Source organism: Myotis davidii, unplaced genomic scaffold (genome assembly GCF_000327345.1).
Source record: "Myotis davidii unplaced genomic scaffold, ASM32734v1 scaffold681, whole genome shotgun sequence".
NCBI classification, from domain to species: Eukaryota; Metazoa; Chordata; class Mammalia; order Chiroptera; family Vespertilionidae; genus Myotis; species Myotis davidii.
The window spans coordinates 859,800-878,765 of record NW_006291551.1 but is presented as its reverse complement, the minus strand read 5'-3'; the positions used below and the strand labels follow the sequence as shown (position 1 = coordinate 878,765).

Genomic DNA, 18,966 nt, shown 5'->3' with positions numbered 1-18,966 from the left:
TAAAGGTAGAAAGTACATCCCCTCCCCTTTGAATCTGGGCAGATTTGTGACAACTTCAACTAATAGAGATTGTGACTTCCACCCTGGCCAGCAATGCTAAGTGGTTAGAGCATCAGCCCACTTACCCGAGGGTCACAGGTTCAATTCCTGGTCAAGGGCACGTACGTGGATTGCAGGTCCCATCCCTACCCCCAGTCCGTGTGCGTGTGGGAGGCAACCAATCAATGTGTCTGTCACATGGATGTTTCTCTCTCCCCCTCTACACCCTCCCTTCACTCTAAAATTAATGCGGGGGGTGCGGGTGGGGGGAGGAATTCTTACTCCTTGGGTAATGATTTAAAAAAATTATAAAAATAGAGAGATAATGTGACTTCCAAGGTTAGGTAGTAAGAGGCAATGCAGCTTCCTCCTTGTCTACTGGAATGACTAGCTCTAGATGTGTTGAGGCATGTGAGAAACGTGGTTATGCTGAGGTAATCATGTTCTGAGGAAGCCCAAGTCACATGGAAATCATGTGTAGTTTCTATAGTCTATAGTTCCAGCTCACCATGTGAGCCCTGGTGCCAGATTGTTTTATGCCACTAAATTTTGGGGGTGATGTGTAACCCAGCAATAGTAATTAAAAGAGCCCTCTGTCAACTAGTTAATGTCTACCTGTCACAGGTTAAATCTAACTTCTCAGGAATCCTTCTAGGCTTTACTCACCCTCCAACTGGATCAGGTTCTTCTACTATAAACATCTTTTATTTTTTTATATCTAAACATATATTTCCTTCCTGTTGGTTTAATTTAAATGTATGGTTTGTTCAAAAAGGCTGTAAACAAATATTTACCATGTCTGTGATACACAGAAACTTTTTACAGAAATCTATTCCATCCTCCCGTTTTAAAATAGATATCAAAATAATCCTGATTATATATTCTCCAACGTTTTATTATGAAGTTTCTAACATACAGCACAGTTGAACAATTTACAATATATCCACCACTTAGATCTTACCATTAACATTTTACTGTTTGCTTTATTCACATCCACCTATTACTCTATTCATCCATTAATCTAAATTTTTTAAAATATATTTTATTGATTTTTTACAGAGAGGAAGGGAGAGGGATAGAGAGTCAGAAACATGGATGACAGAGAAACATCAATCAGCTGCCTCCTGCACACCCCTTATTGGGGATGTGCCCGCAACCAAGGAATATGCCCTTGACCAGAATCGAACCGGGGACCCTTCAGTCCGCAGGCTGACGCTCTATCCACTGAGCCAAACCAGTTAGGGCCATTAATCTAATTTTTAATGTATTTCAAAATAAATTAAGACATTGGTATGCTGTTCCCTAAATAATTCAGCATGTATATCTTTAACTAGATTTCAATACTTCTTTTTTTTTCAATATTTATTTTTCTTGAGGTAAACTTTACATACAATGAAATTCAAAAATTTCACTGCATGTTGACAAGTGCACACACCTGTGTAACACAAATCCCTACCCAACATGGTAACTGGACTCTTTAAATGGTAGCCCAGGGCTCGAGAGAGCAAGAGAGAGCAAGAAAGAGAGAGCAAGAGGAGCCACATGGAAATTATATCATCTTTTCTAATCCAGTTTATAAATTTAAAGCAGTATCACTTCCTCTGCATTCTGTTTATGGAGGCGGTCACAAAGCTCTATCCAGTTTCAAGGAGAAGAAATCTAGATTCTACTTTTTTATAAGAAATGTTTCAAAGAACTTGCTGACAAAACAAACAGGTTTTTAATAGTCCAAACAGATAATGATAGCTTAGACTACGGTGAGGGCCATGGAAGGGGAAGCAGGGGTTAAATTCTGGATAGATTTTAAAGGTAGACCTGACAGGACTTGCGGTCAACTGACTGTGGGTATAAGGAAAAGACAGGAGTCAAGGACGACTATGAGGCTTTTGGACTGAGCAGGAAGGACAAAGCTGAGGAAAGTTTGGAAGGAGCAGGTTTAGGGAGAAGATTGGGAGCTGAGTTTAAGACCTGTGCAGTATGGGACATCTCCTAGACCTGTGAGTGAGGATGATGAGCAGGTAGCAGGATATAGAAGCCTGAGGTTTAGTGGCCAGGTCTAGACTGAAGATATAAATTTAGGGACTATCAGAATAGAGATAGGATGTAGAGCCAGGAAGCTACAATAGCACATGGGAAGAGTTTAGATAGAGAAATTAAGACCAGAGCCCTGGGACACACCAAAGTGACATGTCAGTGATGCTAGAGGCAGGGGAAGGAAAAACTTCAAGGAGGGTGGGATCAATGAACCAAATACTGTGCTGGTTCAAGCAGGATGTGGACTGAGGACTAACCATTGTCCAACACCCTGATAGCTTCATACCAAGAGGGAAGTTCCTTCTGTCTCATCTGAGACAGGAGGATCCACTCCTGAGTTAAGATGTGTCCCAGTCCTGCCTGAAGCTTTGCCTGGAACCCCACCCCTGCCTAGACCTCAAAGAGGATAAAACTAGAAGAGATTCTGTACCACAGTCAGTACCTAGGGTAGGGGGGGTGGGGTGGCGGGGGTGTTATTTCCCAAGCATGACTCTTGGCCTTTCCAGACTCTTTTCTCAGAGACAACCTGTAACCCAAAAAGAGCATTTCATTGGGAAAAACAGAATTTCTACAATTCAAAGTCTTCTGGCCTCAAATGAGGCTCCTTCCCTCCTCAGCCGCATCCTTGAGGACCTGGGGATCGACCTGGCTGGAGGAGACCAAGACCCTGAGTCTTCAGTGTGACCCAGTAGGAGGGATAATTGGGCGTCCACTTTCCTGGAAAAAAAGCCAGGTAGTAGAGGCTGAGGTATGTGCTCAGGATTGGGGTCTGGGGCTCTGGATCGTTCTGGGAAAGGGGTTCAAGAGAGGTGGACACTTGACGGCAATCTCAGAAGATAAAGCCTGGAGATAGTCACCTTTTCTGCCGCCGCAGCTCGGCCCTCTGAACCCTTAGCACCTGCAGCACAGGGTCCTCCTGGAACTCGCTGCTGTCGGAATCTGGAGGAAAAAGAGCGAGCTCCAGGGGGCTGGACTCAGCATGCTCGACAGCAGATCCCAGCAGCCACACGCATCAGCTCACCTTCAGCAGCCTGCAGAAGCCTCGCGGCCTGGGAGAGCAGGTCCTCTGGGGGGGCGTGGTCAGCAGCTGGCGAGGAGGTGACCGCAGCCTCTAGAGATCCCGCCTCGACCAAAGGGGGCGGGGCCTCAACCCCGGTGGAAGCCTCTTCAGCTGGAGGGGGCGGGGCCTTGGGCTGAGGATTCCTGACTTCCTTGCAAAGCACCCACCCCTCTGCGGGAGGCGTGGCTTTGGCATCTCGAGACTCGGCCTTAGGCCGACCAGGTGGGATCGCCTGAGGAAACCGTGAATCCGATAGAGGGGAGGTAACTTCTGAGAACCGGGGCATAACCTTAGTTTTGGGTTGTGCGGTCTTCATTTTCTGAGATTCAGGCAGAGGTGGAGGCAGGCCCTTGAGTCGAGGGGGAGTGTCCTCCAGGCTGTCGGGGAAGAGCCGAGCGGTCACCACCTGGCCCAGAGGGCCGCGGAGCTGGGGGCTGGGCTCCTGGTCAGCCACCATGACTCGCCCAGCAGATTCTGGGCGCCAGGCTCTACCCTTCCGAGGTCTGGGGTCCTGCCTCTCCAGCTGGGCGGAGCTACATGGCGCAGGGGTGGGTGGGCCTTCGGGAGTGATAGGGGGCCCAGGAGTAGAGGCACAGGGCATGTGGGGGACGCCCCCAAAGGATACCCAGGAACCGGTCTGTGGGGCCCAGAAAAACCCTTGGGGGTAGGGGCCCCGAAAGATGTGTGGAGAGAACCCTGGGGGAATAGGAGGCCTCTCCACATAGGCTTCCTGGGGAGCAGGCCCGGCCACACTGCCCCAAAGTGGGATGCAGTTAGGCTGTGTTCCCAGGGAACTAAGGGTCTCTGCAGGGGCAGGTGAGGTATGCAGACTGACAGGGACAGGGACCTGAGGAGGAGAGAAAGGGTAGGGTGTCTTCAGTTCCACTCAGGCCTCCGGCCTCCCTCCCTCCAACTACCCTTAGGATCCCCCTCAGGTGCCTCCCTCCCCCATCTCACCGGAGTAGTGAGGGCAGAAGTCCCTGGCAGCACCCAGGTTCCGTCACCCTGATCTCCTTGAGCTTGTTCAAGCTTCCGCCGCTGTCGCCACTGGTACAGAATGTCATCCTCTGGTCGCAGGGGTGCCTGGGAGGAGACCAAGGCTGGAGCAGGGATGGGGGCTGGTGCAGGAGTTGCTGTAGGGTAAGTAGAGGGAAGAAGGGTAAGACAGGAGGTTTTGGGGATGAGCAACCTGATGACAGCCAGTGCATACAACATTCGACTGTACCAATATTCAGACATGCTCTCCAGATAATGTCCCAACTCCTCTCTAGAGTGGGAAGTAAAGAAGGGAAAAGTCAGAGGAGAGAGGACTCATGGACTTCCCAACTTGCCATCATTCAATTCTTCCTTCATTAACAAATGTTTATTTAGCTCTTACTACTGAGCCAGGCACTGTTCTGGCTCAGTACAACAGTGACTCAGGACAGGGCCACTGGCTGTCCTCGGTCCAGTACGGCAAAAGAACATTTTCCCATCACCCAGAGCATCATTTCAACAGCAATGATCAGTAGAGCTACCACTGTCTCTCAGAAGCCTGACCATCTGATGCTACACGGGGGGGTGAGGGGGGCATCATCTCAGACCTTTCTCTCCTCCCCAACTCTGTATATCCCCCAAAAAGATGTGTGGATAGAACCCTGTGATTCTACTTCCAAACCTGGCCACTCTACTCTGCTCCTCAAACTCTGGCCCAAGCCAAACTACCAGCATCTCTCACTGGGTACCGAGAGCAGCCGGGGGGAGTTTGTTAACACTCGAGGAAAATCATGTACCCTCCCACCTCAGAACCCTCCCGTGGCTCCCTGGTACTAAGATAATGACCAAATGCCTCCCCAAGCCTACATGGCCCAATGTAATCTACCTCTGCCAATCTGTCCCTTCTTATCACATACTACTCTCACCACTGGCTCTTGCCTTTTCTAGTTCATTGTCTGCACCATGCTTCAGGTCCTCTGAACATGTTAGAAGGCGCTTGTTCCCACCTTCATCATTCAGGTCTCCACCTAGATAGCATCTTTTCTAGGAAGGCCTTCTCTGACTTCTCAGCATCACAATCCTCTCCTGAATAGCCCTCGTTTCTGGCTACATTTTACATTTGTTTGTGGGGTTATGTAGCTACTCTATTCTACACTCACTATGCTGTGAAAACCCTGAGGATAAAAGTATTTATGGTTGGTTCACTGTGGAACATCTAATCCTACTCTCAGGGCCTCATACACAGCAGAAATTTAATTTTTGGTCCTGTGCTCCACTGCATCCCAGGACCTGGGCACAGACTAAAAGTAACCACAATGATGGCAGCAACAGTAACCCTGGTCCTTAATCTCATTTCTGAAATCTTGCATGTTTTAGCAAAGTTGTATGGTATATACAGTGTAGCCAGGGGTCTGATGCAGTACACCAGACTCTAACACATTGGTACTTGGCTGAACAACATGCAATTGGCAATATTTAACCATTTTTTACTTACAAAGGCAAAAATTTCATATGTTTCAATGTAATATATCCATATCAAAAAGTATGAAGTTGTCCTAAATGATAGATAGATAGATAGATAGATAGATAGATATCCTTCTCATTGTTGAGGTCAGATTTTGCTGTCAAATCAAATATAGCGCCAAATTTGCAAGAAGCCTTCTGATTTTGGAGCTTTGTGTTTAGAGAGGCAAATAGGATACAGAGAGAGAACCTGTCCTACTAATGATAGCTACTATTAACTGACTGGTGCTAAGTACTCCATATTCATCAATTAATTTAATCTTCACCACACCCACAGTAGAAGAGTACAATTATTATCCCCGTTTTAAAGTTGAGGAAACAAGGAAGGCACAGAGAGGCCCAAGGTCACATAGCTGATTAGTGGCATTTGTGGGACTCACACTGGCTGCCCTCAATCCTTGCTCTCCAGAACTCACCATGTGCCTTGGGGTCAGAGCCCTTGCTGGAGTCAGGGGTGAAGGCCACAGAGGAAGGAGAAAAACCATCAGAGCTGACAGGGAATAAGGAATTGCTGGAATTGCTGGGGCTGCAGGAGGAGGAGACGGAGACTTTGCTGTAGGAAGAATACAGAAGTAAGGCAAGAGGGGTCTCAGAGGCAATGGGGGGGGCCTGGAGTTGAAGGAGTGGAGAGGATGATGGGGGCAGGGAAAGCACCTGTGTTTCAGCAGCCTGGCAGCTCTGCTTTGCAGGCTCAGCATCTCCAGGTCCAGCAGAGATGAGTTCCATGTGTTGAGGCTCTGTGAGGTGAGATGGTCAGAGGCCAGCCCAGATTCCAAAGGCTGCTCAGACAGAGGGCCTGGAGTGCACATCTGCACTCTACCTGGTACCCTCACATGCTGGCTTAGAATCTGCTCTTCCTCTTCAGGGAAGAGTGACCCAGTTTCCCTGTGTGGATCACACCCCTCAATGAAATTCCTGTTGTAGGAGAAGTATTGACCCTGCCTTCCTGACCAGGCCTGACTAATCATAACATTCTGTCCTCTGGTTCACAGTGATTGTGAGCTGATGAGAGCAACAGGGGCTTTGGATGGAGCTATCGGAAAAGGCTCCTCTTCCCTGTGGATTAAATAAGTTAAAAGGCTAGAACTACTGAGGCCATCTTAGCTACTTTGAGAGGAAAGCCTGCCTGAGACTGAGCCCAAAAAAGAAAAACAGAAAGCCAAACCAGTCAAGTTCTTCCCAATAGTGTTCAAACACTGGGATCCAGCCATGCCTGAAAGAAGCTACTTTTGGACTTTTTAATTGCATTAGCAAACCAATCCTTTTTTTGTTTGTTTGTTTATGCTTCCTTGAATTGTGGACTGACTCTAATTCTATCCCAGGGCTGGTGCTGTCAGTTCAGGTAACATAGGCAGAGTAAATGGGGATGTCACCTGCTTTATTTCCTGAAGGGGGGCCATAGCCTTAGCCTGTGATGCACTGGCCACCTTGGCAAGAGTCGGGACTTCCGTGGTGAGTCTTCCTTCTGGTTTATTGGCTCCTGCTGAGAAACCCCAATTGATTTAGGAGGGCCAGGAGGAGTGGCTGCTGAGAGCACTGTACAAGAAAGATTCTGGAACAGCATGGAAGGACCTGGAGAGTACTATGCTAAGCGAAATAAACCAGTCAGAGAAAGACAAGTACCACATGATCTCACTTGCATGTGGAATCTAATGAACAAAATAAACTGATGAACAAAAATGATCCAGAGACCTTGAAACATGCAACAGACTAACGTATTTCAGAGGGAAGGGAGTGGGGGGGAAGAGATTAAATAATGAATTTATATGCATATATGCATAGCCCATTGACAGGCAATAGTGAGGGAAAGGCCTGGTGAGAGGGCAGGAGTTGAGTGGAGGGGGTCGATGGAGGGAAAAAAGACATTTGTAATACTTTCAACAATAAAGATAAATTTTTAAAAAAAGAAAGAAAAGGTTTTGGGCCAGGAGTGGATGGGACTGAAGCAAGTACCTGCTGCAAGTTGACTACTAGGGTCTGGAGATTCAGGCCGCAACCACCAAAAGTCTGCTGGGGTTGGGCCTGCAGGCTGGCGTTCCTCTCGGCTTGTGGGCTGAGCCTGGCGGAACCGGTTTATGAACCTGTGGGCATCAGAGAATGGGAGGAGGGTGGGGTAAGGAGAGCCAACTAATAATAACAGTAATAATCACAACTACCAGGGACAACTACCAGGTGAGCATTATGGAAGCCCCTGGTAGTTGTCCCTCAATATCCATTCTGTTTTCTTATATAGTAATACAATATTGTGGACACATACCCACTCTTCTATACATCCATTTAGCAGGTGCCCTTGTAACTTTATGGCCATGTAACTGGGTTCTTGACTAACAGGGTGTGAAGAGATGTTATTCTGAATAATGGATGTTGTTGGGAGCCATTTTGGTCCATGAAGGAAAGGGCAACAGTCTGGGGAGGGGAGAAGTGGCAGCGGGGGAGGGGGCGGGGGAGGAGATAGAAGTAAACTGTCTCTGATACCTCAACTAGGGGCTGCTATATTGGCCCTGGTTGCTTCTGCCTATACTGTTAGTTGAGGGAGAAATAAGTACTATTTTTGTTTAAGCCACAATTAATTTGGGGCTCTTTGTTGTAACAGCTGAACTTGTGCCCTACAAATCCAAGTGCTCACTATGTGACAAGCATTGTTATAGAAGCTTTACAGACAGTAAGTAACTCATTGAAAGCTTAAACAGCCCTAGGGGATATGTTATTCATATCCCCAATTTACAGACAAAAAAACTTAGACCAAGATCATACAAAGAGTAAGTGACAGAGCTGGGATTTGAACCCAGGCAGCCTAACTCCAGAGCTCTTAACACACATGAAGTGTGGTCCTGAAAGTGCTACATAAATAGCACTGGCTGTGGTAATAACAGGGTGCCTTCCCCCCACCCCCCAATCTTTCTTGCCCTCAGGGCTGATGGTACTTACTTGGCCACCACAGAGTCACCACTGTCAATCAGGGTGGGTGGTGAGGAGACACCCATCTGTTCCTCAGTGGTGCTGGGTGGGGAAGGGGTCCCTGACCTGGATGGCCAGGACTCCTCAAATAGCTCAAGGGAGTTGGGATCTGTGGCCAGAGCCTTGGGAGTTTCTGGGATCCTGGATCTCTGGGACCTGGATGGACTCAGGGTCTAAGATAGGGGAGGTAGGGAGAAGAAAAAGTGATATCCCTGAAACAAAGACACACATGAAGTCTTAGTCCAGAGGGGAGGAAACACATCTCATGATGGTAACAACTCAGAGTAAATTCGGCTATGATGGTGGTAGAGGACTAGATGAAGTAAGGGCCGGGGGAGGGGAGGAGGGACTGTGTTTAATCTCTCACCCGCATCTCTTATCACAGGTCTTCGCTCCCTTGCTACTAGGCTGGCACACAGCACTCTCTGTGTGGTGTTCTCACCTTGGGATGCCAGGTCTAGCTTTGACCCAGGGGAGCATCCCCAAAGGGGCTGTCTTGAGTGTTGAAAACTGGCAGGCTGCAAGGAGAGAGTAAAGTTGGTAGGCAGAGCATGGTCACTGCAGCCCAGGAGGAATCAGGGCAGGAGGATGGGAAGAGGAGGGCAGAAAGACTACAATTCCCATGGATTCCTGTAAGAGATGGACCATAATTCCCACAAAGCACCACTGCACATTCAAGATAATGATACTGGAGGCGCCAGCCCTTGGAGCAGTCTCAAAAGAGAAGAACCGAGGAACTGATAATGGTGGCTCTCAACACTGGATCCAGCCTAGGAGCTGTCTTTAAAACAGCAACAACAGATGTGTGGTCCTCACTCCAGACTAAAAGAATAAGAATTATCTGGAAGCAGTAGTTAGGCATCTGTATCTTTTTCCTAGCGCCCCGGAGAATTCTGGAGTGGTGCTCGGGTTAAGAACCATGGCTAAACCCTATCGCAGTACATTTCCCATAAGTCTTGGGGGCACTAAGGGGCAGATGCACTACAATCCCCATCAGTCAATGGGCTCTTCCTAAGCAAGGAAGATAAACAAAAGCACCACCTATGGGAGTCTGGGGGCAATTTCAAAATTAAGAAACTTGATTCCCAAGACGCCCCTGGACACTCTTAGAAGAAGGAAAAAAACCATCTTGGGGTCACTAACAGCGGAACGCAAGACACTATGGGACCCCCGGGGAAGGTGAAGTCCAAGACTGGAGCAGCCAAAGCTGTGGAACAGTTTGCGGGTTTTAGTTCCCTGCGACTGAGGAGAGACTCCGGACCCCAGGCTGTGCTTCTCTCACCCTGGTCGTCCCCGGGCATCCTGCGGTTCCCGGAAGAGGGATGGCCTCACCTGCGGTTCATCCGGTGGCTACTTCCGCGCTTCACGGAACTCCCCTTCACCGACCGACCCAGCGCCTCTCGGTCGCTTAGCAATGCCCTATCAGCCCGCCCCCTCCGGGTGCCCTCGCGGGACTACAGCCGCTCCAAGGCAACCAATGATGAACAGTAATTGGAAAGCGGCCAAAGGCGGGTGACTGAGAGAGCGTGTGTGATTGGAGAGCCATAACGTGCAGCAGTGATTGGCAAGCCTATGGACCAATGGAGAGAATATAAAACTGTGTTCAAGGTTAGGAGGGGTTCTAAAGTACCCGCGCTTCCCTGCAGTCTGGTCTTACAACCTTCTTGCGGCGGGAATCTCGTCCAGACTACTCCAACAACCGTTTTTCCCGTTGTAGGGGCAATCAGGAAGACTGTCCCGTCTCTAACGGACATCCCTCCATCAGTCGGACCCGCAGGACCGTCCCGCCCGGTCACCTGCTTCCATCTTGCTGCAGGAGCAGCTGGTTGCGCCAAGTGCCAGGCCTGGGCTCCTGGCCAGGTGGCGGGATCAAAACAAGCTATTTCGGGCCAGGCGCGCGCCCCCCCGGGGGCCAGCCTGGACTCTTGTCCACGGTCCCTGGCTGCTGCTCACCTGGCAGACCCCGCTACTCTGCATCCGAGACTGAGTCAGAGGCACAGAATTAGGCCCGGTTTGCCCGGGACTGGGCTGATGGAAATAGAGTCTGTCCTGTGTCCTTCTGACAGTTTGGCTGGTCCACCGCATTCTCTGTACCCACGACTCTGCTCATAAGACTGCCATCTGCGTCATCCCCAGAGCTGCCTGCGGGGCGGGGGTGGAGTAAAGGGACTGGGAGCTCTGCAGAGGGCTTCTCAAGCCCTGGGTCCCAAATTCCGGCAAGGCTCCGCCTCCTCAGCCTTAGTTTCCCTTCGGGGAAACTGGAGAATCTTGATACCTCTCTGGCATCCAGCAGGAGCTTAATAAATGGCCAAGTCATTGTTGGCTTTCTAAATAAGGCTCTGTTAGTGGCTGGGTCTGGCCGCAATCCGAGTGTCCCCGGGCGGCCCGCGGAGGACGGACACAGGGCGTCCTATAAAGCTGCGGGGCGCACCAGGGGCACCACCGCGCAGGAGGAGCAGGATGGATCCCGGTGCGCCTGGGCGCCTCTTCGACCAGCGCTTCGGCGAGGGGCTCCTGGAGGCTGAGCTCGCTGCACTCTGTCCCACCACGCTGGCGCCCTACTACCTGCGCGCACCCAGCGTGGCGCTGCCCGCCGCCCAGGTGCCGGCCTGGGGAGGGGTTCTGGCCATCCTCGGGGGGATGAGGGAATGTCCCTTGACTTTGAGAGGGACGAAGAACTCGGCCACTCAGAGGGGCTTCCGGGGTTCCCCAAGTACGGAATTTTAGAGGCCAGATTAATGGAGGGGTCGGAGGTCCCGGTCCATCTGAGGAGAATCTCAGTTCTAAGGGCACTGATAGGGTGAGGTGGTCATGCTGAGGGGGGAATCTTGGTGACTTTGAAGGAGGCTAGTGACCCAGGGAATCTGGGGTGGGGGTGGGAGGCCAATCATTCTGAAGGGCGTAGGGGCGCCCAGTGACGTTGTGTTATTCTCGGGGAAGAGTTTGTAGATGATATGAAGTGACCCTATGTCCCCGGAGAGGCAGAGGGGAGGGTCTTGTGACTGGAGAGTGGGGAGGGCTGACCATTCTGAGAAGGGAGGAGGACTAGTAACGGCTGAGGGGCAAGGGGTCCCGTGTGGGTGTGGCAGCGAGGGCCCCGGGGGCTCTGAGAGGAAAGGGCCCTCGGAGTCAGCGTCCAGGAGGACACATCGACTGTGGGGTCGCCGACACGGGGGTGGAAGGGGACTCACTCTGTGAGGCCTGAGGTCTCTGACTGGCAGGGAAAGGGGGCCTCTTCCCTCTGGGTGAGAGGAGGATGAGACCAGTTATTCGGGATGAGGCGGCCATCCACGGCTACAGGTTGGAAAGGGGACTCCCAGTTTCAGAGGCCAGAGTCAGCTGCGCTAGAACCCCGGAGGGAGAGGCCTGGCTTGGGTCCTGGGAGCCCTGCTGAGCCGATGACAATGGGCTGTGCACAGGTGCCCGCCGACCCCGGGCATTTCTCGGTGCTGCTGGATGTGAAGCACTTCTCCCCAGAGGAAATCACTGTCAAGGTGGTTGGTGAACATGTGGAGGTGCACGCTCGCCATGAGGAGCGCCCGGTGAGCCCGCTGGTGGGCAGGCCTAGGGGAGCGGGGCAGCCATAGGGAAGGGTGGGCCTCTCAAGCCTCTCCGTTTCCAGGATGAGCACGGATACGTGGCTCGAGAGTTCCACCGCCGCTACCGTTTGCCGCCTGGTGTGGACCCTGCCGCCGTGACATCAGCGTTGTCCCCTGAGGGCGTTCTGTCCATCCAGGCCGCGCCCGTGCTGGCCCAGGCCCCACTGCCGCAACCACAGGCTGCTGCCAAGTTGGGGTCTGGGCACACCTGAAGCCTGGGGACCGCCGCAGGCCACCTGTTTTAAAGCCGACCTGACTCCGCCCAGCCAGATGTACCGAGCTCGCCAAGACCACCACCCCTACACCCCATCTGGGGTCCAGCCCGGACCCTTCCAACCTAGACTCAGCCCTGATCTCTCATACACCCTCGTTTTCAAACCCCAACACCTTCCTAGCTTCCAGACCCTACAAGCCCATCCCCACTAACCCATTTCTTGGCTTGTAAAGCCACTCAAAACCTATTTCCTTCTCATTATGAAAATAATCACTCTGATACCTGACTATGATATAGACAGCCCTGTTCCCACCATAGGCCAATTAAGCACAACCCTCCCCCACACCCTCACCCCCCTATCCCACAAAGCCCCAGACTCTGCAGACTTCCCACACCAGATCACCCAAGCCTGGTCTTCCACTCATTCTAACCAGACAGTCCACCCCCACCCCTCTTCCCATCTTCTGACATAAAACCTCAGCCAGCCACCTTCAGACTCTTGAATCCCTTTTCAGACCCCCGCCCTTGGAAAACCCATTCTAGACCAACCAGGACCCTCAAAAATGTAGATATCCTGCTCATTTCCCAGGCTCTACAGAATGTCCTAACCCTCCTCCAACTTCACCAAGGGCACCCCAGTCACTTTGTCTTGACCCTTAAGTCTCTAATCACAGGCAATCCACCTTCCAGTCTCTACCCCTTATTCTCCAAGACCCAGCCTGCAGCCACTTTCTTAGATTTTGATTCCCCACATTTTTTCTCCCTCCCTAAATTCCCTGCTGTCCTATCCCCTCACTCCTCAATAAATGTGCTAGAGTTGTGCCATCTGCTTTATGTCTGGGCCTGGAAGGATAGGCTGGAGCAATCAGAGGCCAGTGTAAAGAGGGGAAATGTTTATTGAGGTCAGGGGAACATCACTGTCGCTCATACATCTCCCGTAGGATCTTCATGCTTTCTGAGTAACGAAGCTGGTTCCGATGAGATGCCTCCTTCCACCTACAGTGGGCGAGGGAAAGCAGAGGGAGGGCTCAGCAGTTGGGGCAGAAGCCATAGAGGAGCAAGCAGGTTGGGGATGCTTACCTCTGGCGGATGCGTTTCCAGCGCTGCATGTTGCGGTAGATGAGTGTGGAAGGTGAGGGTGAGGGCTCAGAGGGCTGTGTGAACAGAGAAGCCAGGTTCGGTGGCCATGCCCAAGCCCCACAACATAGGTCCCATAGCCCCAGGCAAACTTTGCAGACCCACCTCATCCTCAGGGGTACCCTGTGTCTCAGGCTGCAGTGGGGATGGAATTCGGGATCTGCAGGCATCTCCAGGGGGCCCAGGGGCTGTGGGAGGAGGCAACTTGTACACATCACGACTCTTGCTGGTGGTGACCTCTGAACCCTGGAGACACAGGAGCCCCATAACAGATCCAAGAGTCAGAGATGAGGGCCAGGGGTACACATTTTACCCCTCCTTCCTTTTCCAGTGACAACAAACATGAAGGTCTCCTCTGGGACCTGTACTTGGGAGTCATGTCTGAAGAATGGGGATCTTACCTGACCAGTCGAGAGATTTCCATCTATGCTTGCATACCCTAGGGCAGTGGTCAGCAAACTCATTAGTCAACAGAGCCAAATATCAACAGTACTTCTTCAAAATAGACTCACCCAAGCCGAAAACCGACTTCTGCGCATGAGCCATGAAGTTTCAATCGCACTGTACGCGCACCCGCACGTGGTATTTTGCGGAAGAGTCACACTCAAGGGGCCAAAGAGCCGCATGTGGCTCGCGAGCCGCAGTTTGCCAACCACGGCCCTAGGGCATCCCCATCTGCTCCTTTAGATCAGGTGGCTATACCTGTTTACACTAAGGACCCCTTTCCAGCCCCCCAGCTCTTGGGGATCCCAATCTTAGAGGTCACACATATCTGCCCAGGTGAACCCTGTCCCCTCTTTCTCTCAGTACAGGTAGCCATGTGTGTCTGCTCTGGAGAGCTCCATCCATACTCCTAGTATAAGGGTTCATATCTGTGTGCCTCAATGGATCCAGGAGACATTTAAGGGACACAGAAAACTGCCTGTCTATCCCAAATAGCTTGTGAGGAGGGTACCTTGGTCCTAGACCAACCAGAACCCTCAAAATGTAGATATCCTGCTCATTTCCCCAGGCTCTGCAGAATGTCCTAACCCTCCTCCAACTTCACCAAGGACACCCCAGTCACTTTGTCTTGACCCTTAAGTCTCTAATCACAGGCAATCCACCTTCCAGTCTCTACCCCTTATTCTCTGTAGCCACTTTCTTAGATTTTGATTCCCCACAATTTTTCCCACTCCCTCCCTGGCTGTTGGGCAGGGGCCTACCACCCATCCTACCTCCTCATCCTCGGGCAGTGGGGGCAACGGTGAGCTGGGTGAGCGTTCGTGCTCACGCACTGTGGGGCTGTTGCGCATCCAGGCACGGCAGATTGGGTACAGCGGTGTGTTCTCACTGAACTGAGCTAAGTCCACACTCCGGTCAAACAGCTTAATCACATACGTGTCTAGGAAAGTGGGAGTGGGAGGTATGTGAACATGCTTATATAGTCCCCTATCACTGACCGCCCTCTAGGGCTACCACCTACTCACTAGATCGTTGTGGCCCTCCTTCGGCCAGCCCATCATCCATCTCCCTTCTCTTCTTCCTCCGCTGGTGGGGGAAGCGGGCAGATGGCCTGCGTGAGTTGAGAGAACATCAGGACCAGCGCTGGGGACTTCTTTTTACTTGGTTGAAACCCCCGCCACCTTACCGTTTGCCAGTGGCCACAATGGAGCAATCCCTGTGGGAAGAGACAGGGCATGAGCAGGCTCACCCTTGAACAAATGCCTGCTCAAAATCTCCCAAAAGACACCCTATGGATCCTGAGATCAAGCCTGAGATGCCCACATGTACCCCACTAACTCTGTAGGCGTTGTGTCCCACCCAAGCCCCTGGGGCTCTAGCTGCCAAGTACGACGGGACCTAAGCTTCTGCTGCCCCAGGGTCTTTGTGCACATAGAGTGGTTCAAACTGTGGTGGAGGAAGCAGGGGACAGAGTGGTCAGGGCTTGGGTGAGGGAAGTAATTCACCACAAACCCTCAGATACAGATCCCACCAGTAAAACTTACTTGCTGTGGGTGTCTGAGGGGGTCTTCCTGGCTTCCTCATCCAGACGCTCCCTGGTAGCAGAAGATAACTGTGGACTCAGGGTTCCAAGGGCCGAGTGGTAAGGCAATGAGTGGCCTCTCCATTGGGCCCCTTCCTAAGCCAGGTTCTGGGGTCCCACCTAGACCCACCCAGGACTAGAGGGCCCAACCCCCTCTGACCTCAGGCTGGCCCAGGTCCCAACCTGTCCATGTGGCTCTTCTCCAGCAGACACTGCAGAACGGCGTCCAGTTGGTTCCGGGCCTTGGCCATCTCCAACTCTGGGGAAGAGGGTACCAAGCAAGAGTCAGTTCCCAGGCTCAAGGCAGGTGGGAAGCCAACTGGGCTGGGGAAGGGCATGCACAGTCAAACCTATGGCAAGGCTCAGGTGTGCTGAGAGGGTGTGAGGGCAGGCTACTGAAATGATGAGTAAGAGCTCTGGGTTCCTGGGCTGTCCCACCTAAGACAAGTCATCTTACCTCACTGAGTCTGTTTCCTCTTGAAAATAGGTCTCCAAATGATACCTATTTGTTAGGACTGTTCTCAGACTTAAATTGACTTATGTTGTATATGAATCTCTTAGCAGAATGCAATAATAAGTAATATGTACAGAGTACTTTTTATGTGTCAAGCATTGTTTCAAGCATATCACACATATTAACCCACTGAATTCTCACAATAACCCTGGTAGGTACATATGATTTTTACCCACTTTACAGATCATGAAACTGAGGCACATAGATGTTAGGTAGTTGCCCAAAGTCACACAGCTAGGGAATAAGGATTTGCATGCAGGCCATCTGGCTCCACAGCTGAAATTATATGGCAGGGACTCAAACGGGGTGCGGTATCTAGTGCCAAGATAAGCTTTGTTTGGATAGGCAGTGGAGTTATATTAAATCTGAATTAAATCTGAATGAACTCATATTTAATTGGGAGATTTCACCCAAGAGACCCATTTTTGCACCACCACCCCCCCCCCCCCAACACACACACACAGGAAATGAGATCTGGGCCCACTTCCTGCATATCACAGGCCCTGCCTGGCCCTGCAGCCTGTGTCTTTGCCTCTGTTCATCATAGAACTTAAGGAGGTAATGATATTATAAATATTCTCTTCTCACCCTGTGAGGTGTTTGCTCTCCTCTTCCAGCTAGTAGGTGCTTTGGCACAGTGCTCAGAGCCTGGAAGGACACTTGGGGATATGCTTTGGCCAGCCCTGGGACTTCCTGAGGAGACCAGAAGATGCACGGATTCCTGACATCACTCAGAGACAGGGTAGGGGTGTGGATTGGGGCAGCTGAGATTCTAGCAAAAAGCCTTGTTGAGGAGACAAGGTATGGATCATGCCCACATCTCTTTCCCTAGCCCCCACTTCTCTCCTGAACCTCAGATCTTGGGATCCCATGGACTCCTGGACACCTCCCCCTGGTTCTTCTACCTATTGGCTCCCACATTATCACTGGCCTCAGTGTTTCTCTAAACTTACCCTCTTTCCTGGGCCCCCATCTCAAGGATAGCTCTGCTGTCCCCCAATCCCTCCCTGGGCCTCAACATGGACACCTCTCTCTCTCCTCCATCCCAGACCACCAACTCTTGTCCACTTGGCCTCCTTTTCTACCACCTATCCCAACCCTACCCTGCCCACGCTGGTCCTTTTCGTTCCTTCCCTTGGGTTCCCAACCTCAGTCTCCCCTTCTGATCCACCCTCCACAGGGTGGCCAGGGAGATCTTCCTAAAAATCAATCCTGACCCCGATACTCCCCCTTAGAACCCTGCACAACTCTGTAGTGCCCACATCATCATTGTGGTCAGGCCCCCTACACTTTTTCCATTCACAATTTTTTTGACATTTGAAAGGCATCTTTATGAACTCACTCCTCAATTCAAAACCCTCCCTTGGTTCCCCATTTCCCTCACAGCAAAACCTAAGTCCTAACCTGGGTTCACAGATTGGTTCCTCTCTCCTCCCCACTTTGCCTCCATCTCCTCAGTCTGTTCCAACCACACTGGCCTCCCGGCTGATCCTCGAACAGGCCAGACAAGGCTTTCTCAAAGCTGCTTCCTTCGTCTTATTCGCTGTTGGCTCACATATCCTCATGGCTCTCTCCCTCACCTTACCTCACTCCTGATCTCACGTTTGCTCTCCTGTTTCATTTTATTCCACGTATGCCATCTAACATCGTACATCATTTTACTAGTATACTTTGGATTCTGTGCCTCTCCCACCGCCCTTAACCTACCAGTCCTGGGTTCCCATAAACTCGGTCCCAACCCAAAATGAATTCTTCTCTCTCAGCTTGTTTTCCCATCTACCACATTTCTGACTTCTAGGATTACTGGGATACAGTGACTTCAAGGATTAAAAACCTCCTTGTACTTCAGGCACTCAGTGCAATGCTTGATTCATAACTATTGCTGGAAATGGAAAAACTGAGACACAGCCAAGTAGTCTTTCTCGGGGTCACGGGGCTGGGAATCCCCAGGCCTTGCGGCACCACACTGCCTGAGCCACCACCACTCAATCTCAAAGCAATCTCGAGCAGACTGGTAAGGTATGCAGGCGGCAGGAATCGCTCAATGCCTGACAGCGATAGGCAGAAGGGCTGCAGGGAGAAGTCTCAGTCTACCTTATCGCGATAACCCTGACTATCGGGACTCGCATACCCAGGTCAGTCCCGTGCTCCTCTACAGGCCCCCGACCTCGAAACCTCACCTGATTTCTCCACTTTCACCTTCACCGGGAACATGGTTTGGGTCTGGAGTCTGGCTAGTTGGGTCAGAGGAGCCCAAAAGGGCCTAGCGTCACAAGTCAAGGGCAGAAGCAGACGGAGACCGTCAAAGATAAGCTTCGTACGCGGAAGGTCTTCTGCCCTGAGCAGCGTCGGTCTACATCTGCCGCCGCCGCCGCCAGCACCTCTTGCTCCTCTTTGGTGGGGCCCCATCGGCAGTCGCTTGTTCCCATTAGTCAGTATAACCGTCGATCTCGTACCTTGACCAATTGACAGCTCTCAGCCCTAAGTCCCACCTTGCTAGGGACCCATTTCCGGAAACAAACCAACGACATCCCGGCACGCTTTCTGGGAGGTGTAGTTCTGGCTCCCGAGACTCAGCCGTAAGTAACAGCGCCTGCGCCGCGCAAGGCACGGTGGGAGATAAAGGACCAGGGCATCGCGAGGTTTTTTGGAACTTATAGTGTTAGCAGCTTTTAATAAAAGCCATTTAGGTATTAACAGTAATTATTTAACCGTGTCCTTCTTGCCCTTAATTGGAAGACAGTCTGGAGTTAGGATTTTTCCCTCTGAGTACTCACTAGTGCCAGCTACCTATTAATCTCTTCTCAGGACAACTTTATTCACTTAGCATTCACTTTATTCAAATATTATTACTGCGTGAGTGACTCTTCTAGGCACTGGGGACAG

At 51.3% G+C, this 18,966-nt stretch overlaps 3 protein-coding genes across 19 annotated transcripts; 1 reads left to right on the top strand and 2 right to left on the bottom strand.

The window, feature by feature from the left end:
* Positions 1–1,584: 1,584 nt before the first annotated feature.
* PROSER3 (proline and serine rich 3) lies at positions 1,585–11,063 on the bottom strand. 10 transcript variants are annotated; one of them, XM_015564800.1, is made up of 11 exons: positions 10,544–11,063; positions 8,958–9,108; positions 8,561–8,763; positions 7,586–7,713; positions 7,006–7,115; positions 6,287–6,369; positions 6,049–6,185; positions 4,091–4,266; positions 3,095–3,980; positions 2,931–3,012; positions 1,585–2,790 (listed from the first exon to the last, which is right to left on the bottom strand). In XM_015564800.1, exons 2-11 carry the CDS (start codon positions 8,961–8,963, stop codon positions 2,649–2,651), a joined length of 1,953 nt encoding a protein of 650 aa, XP_015420286.1. In that variant the 5' UTR covers positions 8,964–9,108; positions 10,544–11,063; the 3' UTR covers positions 1,585–2,648. The 10 variants fall into 10 exon arrangements, with proteins under 10 accessions (XP_015420286.1, XP_015420288.1, XP_015420285.1 ...); XM_015564802.1 differs by lacking the exon at positions 10,544–11,063 and adding an exon at positions 9,923–10,513 and having other exon boundaries at positions 6,049–6,158; XM_015564799.1 differs by lacking the exon at positions 10,544–11,063 and adding an exon at positions 9,873–10,512.
* Positions 11,051–13,225, top strand: HSPB6 (heat shock protein family B (small) member 6). Its single transcript, XM_006765055.2, has 3 exons — positions 11,051–11,191; positions 12,010–12,132; positions 12,213–13,225. The coding sequence occupies exons 1-3, from the start codon at positions 11,051–11,053 to the stop codon at positions 12,399–12,401; spliced, it is 453 nt and encodes a 150-aa protein (XP_006765118.1). The 3' UTR covers positions 12,402–13,225.
* Positions 13,226–13,275: 50 nt separating this feature from the next.
* Positions 13,276–18,919, bottom strand: LIN37 (lin-37 DREAM MuvB core complex component). Of its 8 annotated transcripts, none has more exons than XM_006765013.2 (10): positions 18,261–18,903; positions 16,669–16,773; positions 15,750–15,825; positions 15,529–15,579; positions 15,171–15,200; positions 15,010–15,095; positions 14,758–14,924; positions 13,646–13,786; positions 13,484–13,557; positions 13,276–13,399 (listed from the first exon to the last, which is right to left on the bottom strand). In XM_006765013.2, the coding sequence occupies exons 1-10, from the start codon at positions 18,487–18,489 to the stop codon at positions 13,318–13,320; spliced, it is 1,041 nt and encodes a 346-aa protein (XP_006765076.1). In that variant the 5' UTR covers positions 18,490–18,903; the 3' UTR covers positions 13,276–13,317. The 8 variants fall into 8 exon arrangements, with proteins under 8 accessions (XP_006765076.1, XP_006765081.1, XP_006765080.1 ...); XM_006765017.2 differs by having other exon boundaries at positions 13,282–13,399; positions 13,646–13,728; positions 18,261–18,910; XM_006765018.2 differs by lacking the exon at positions 16,669–16,773 and having other exon boundaries at positions 18,261–18,901.
* Between the last annotated feature and the right edge of the window lie 47 nt (positions 18,920–18,966).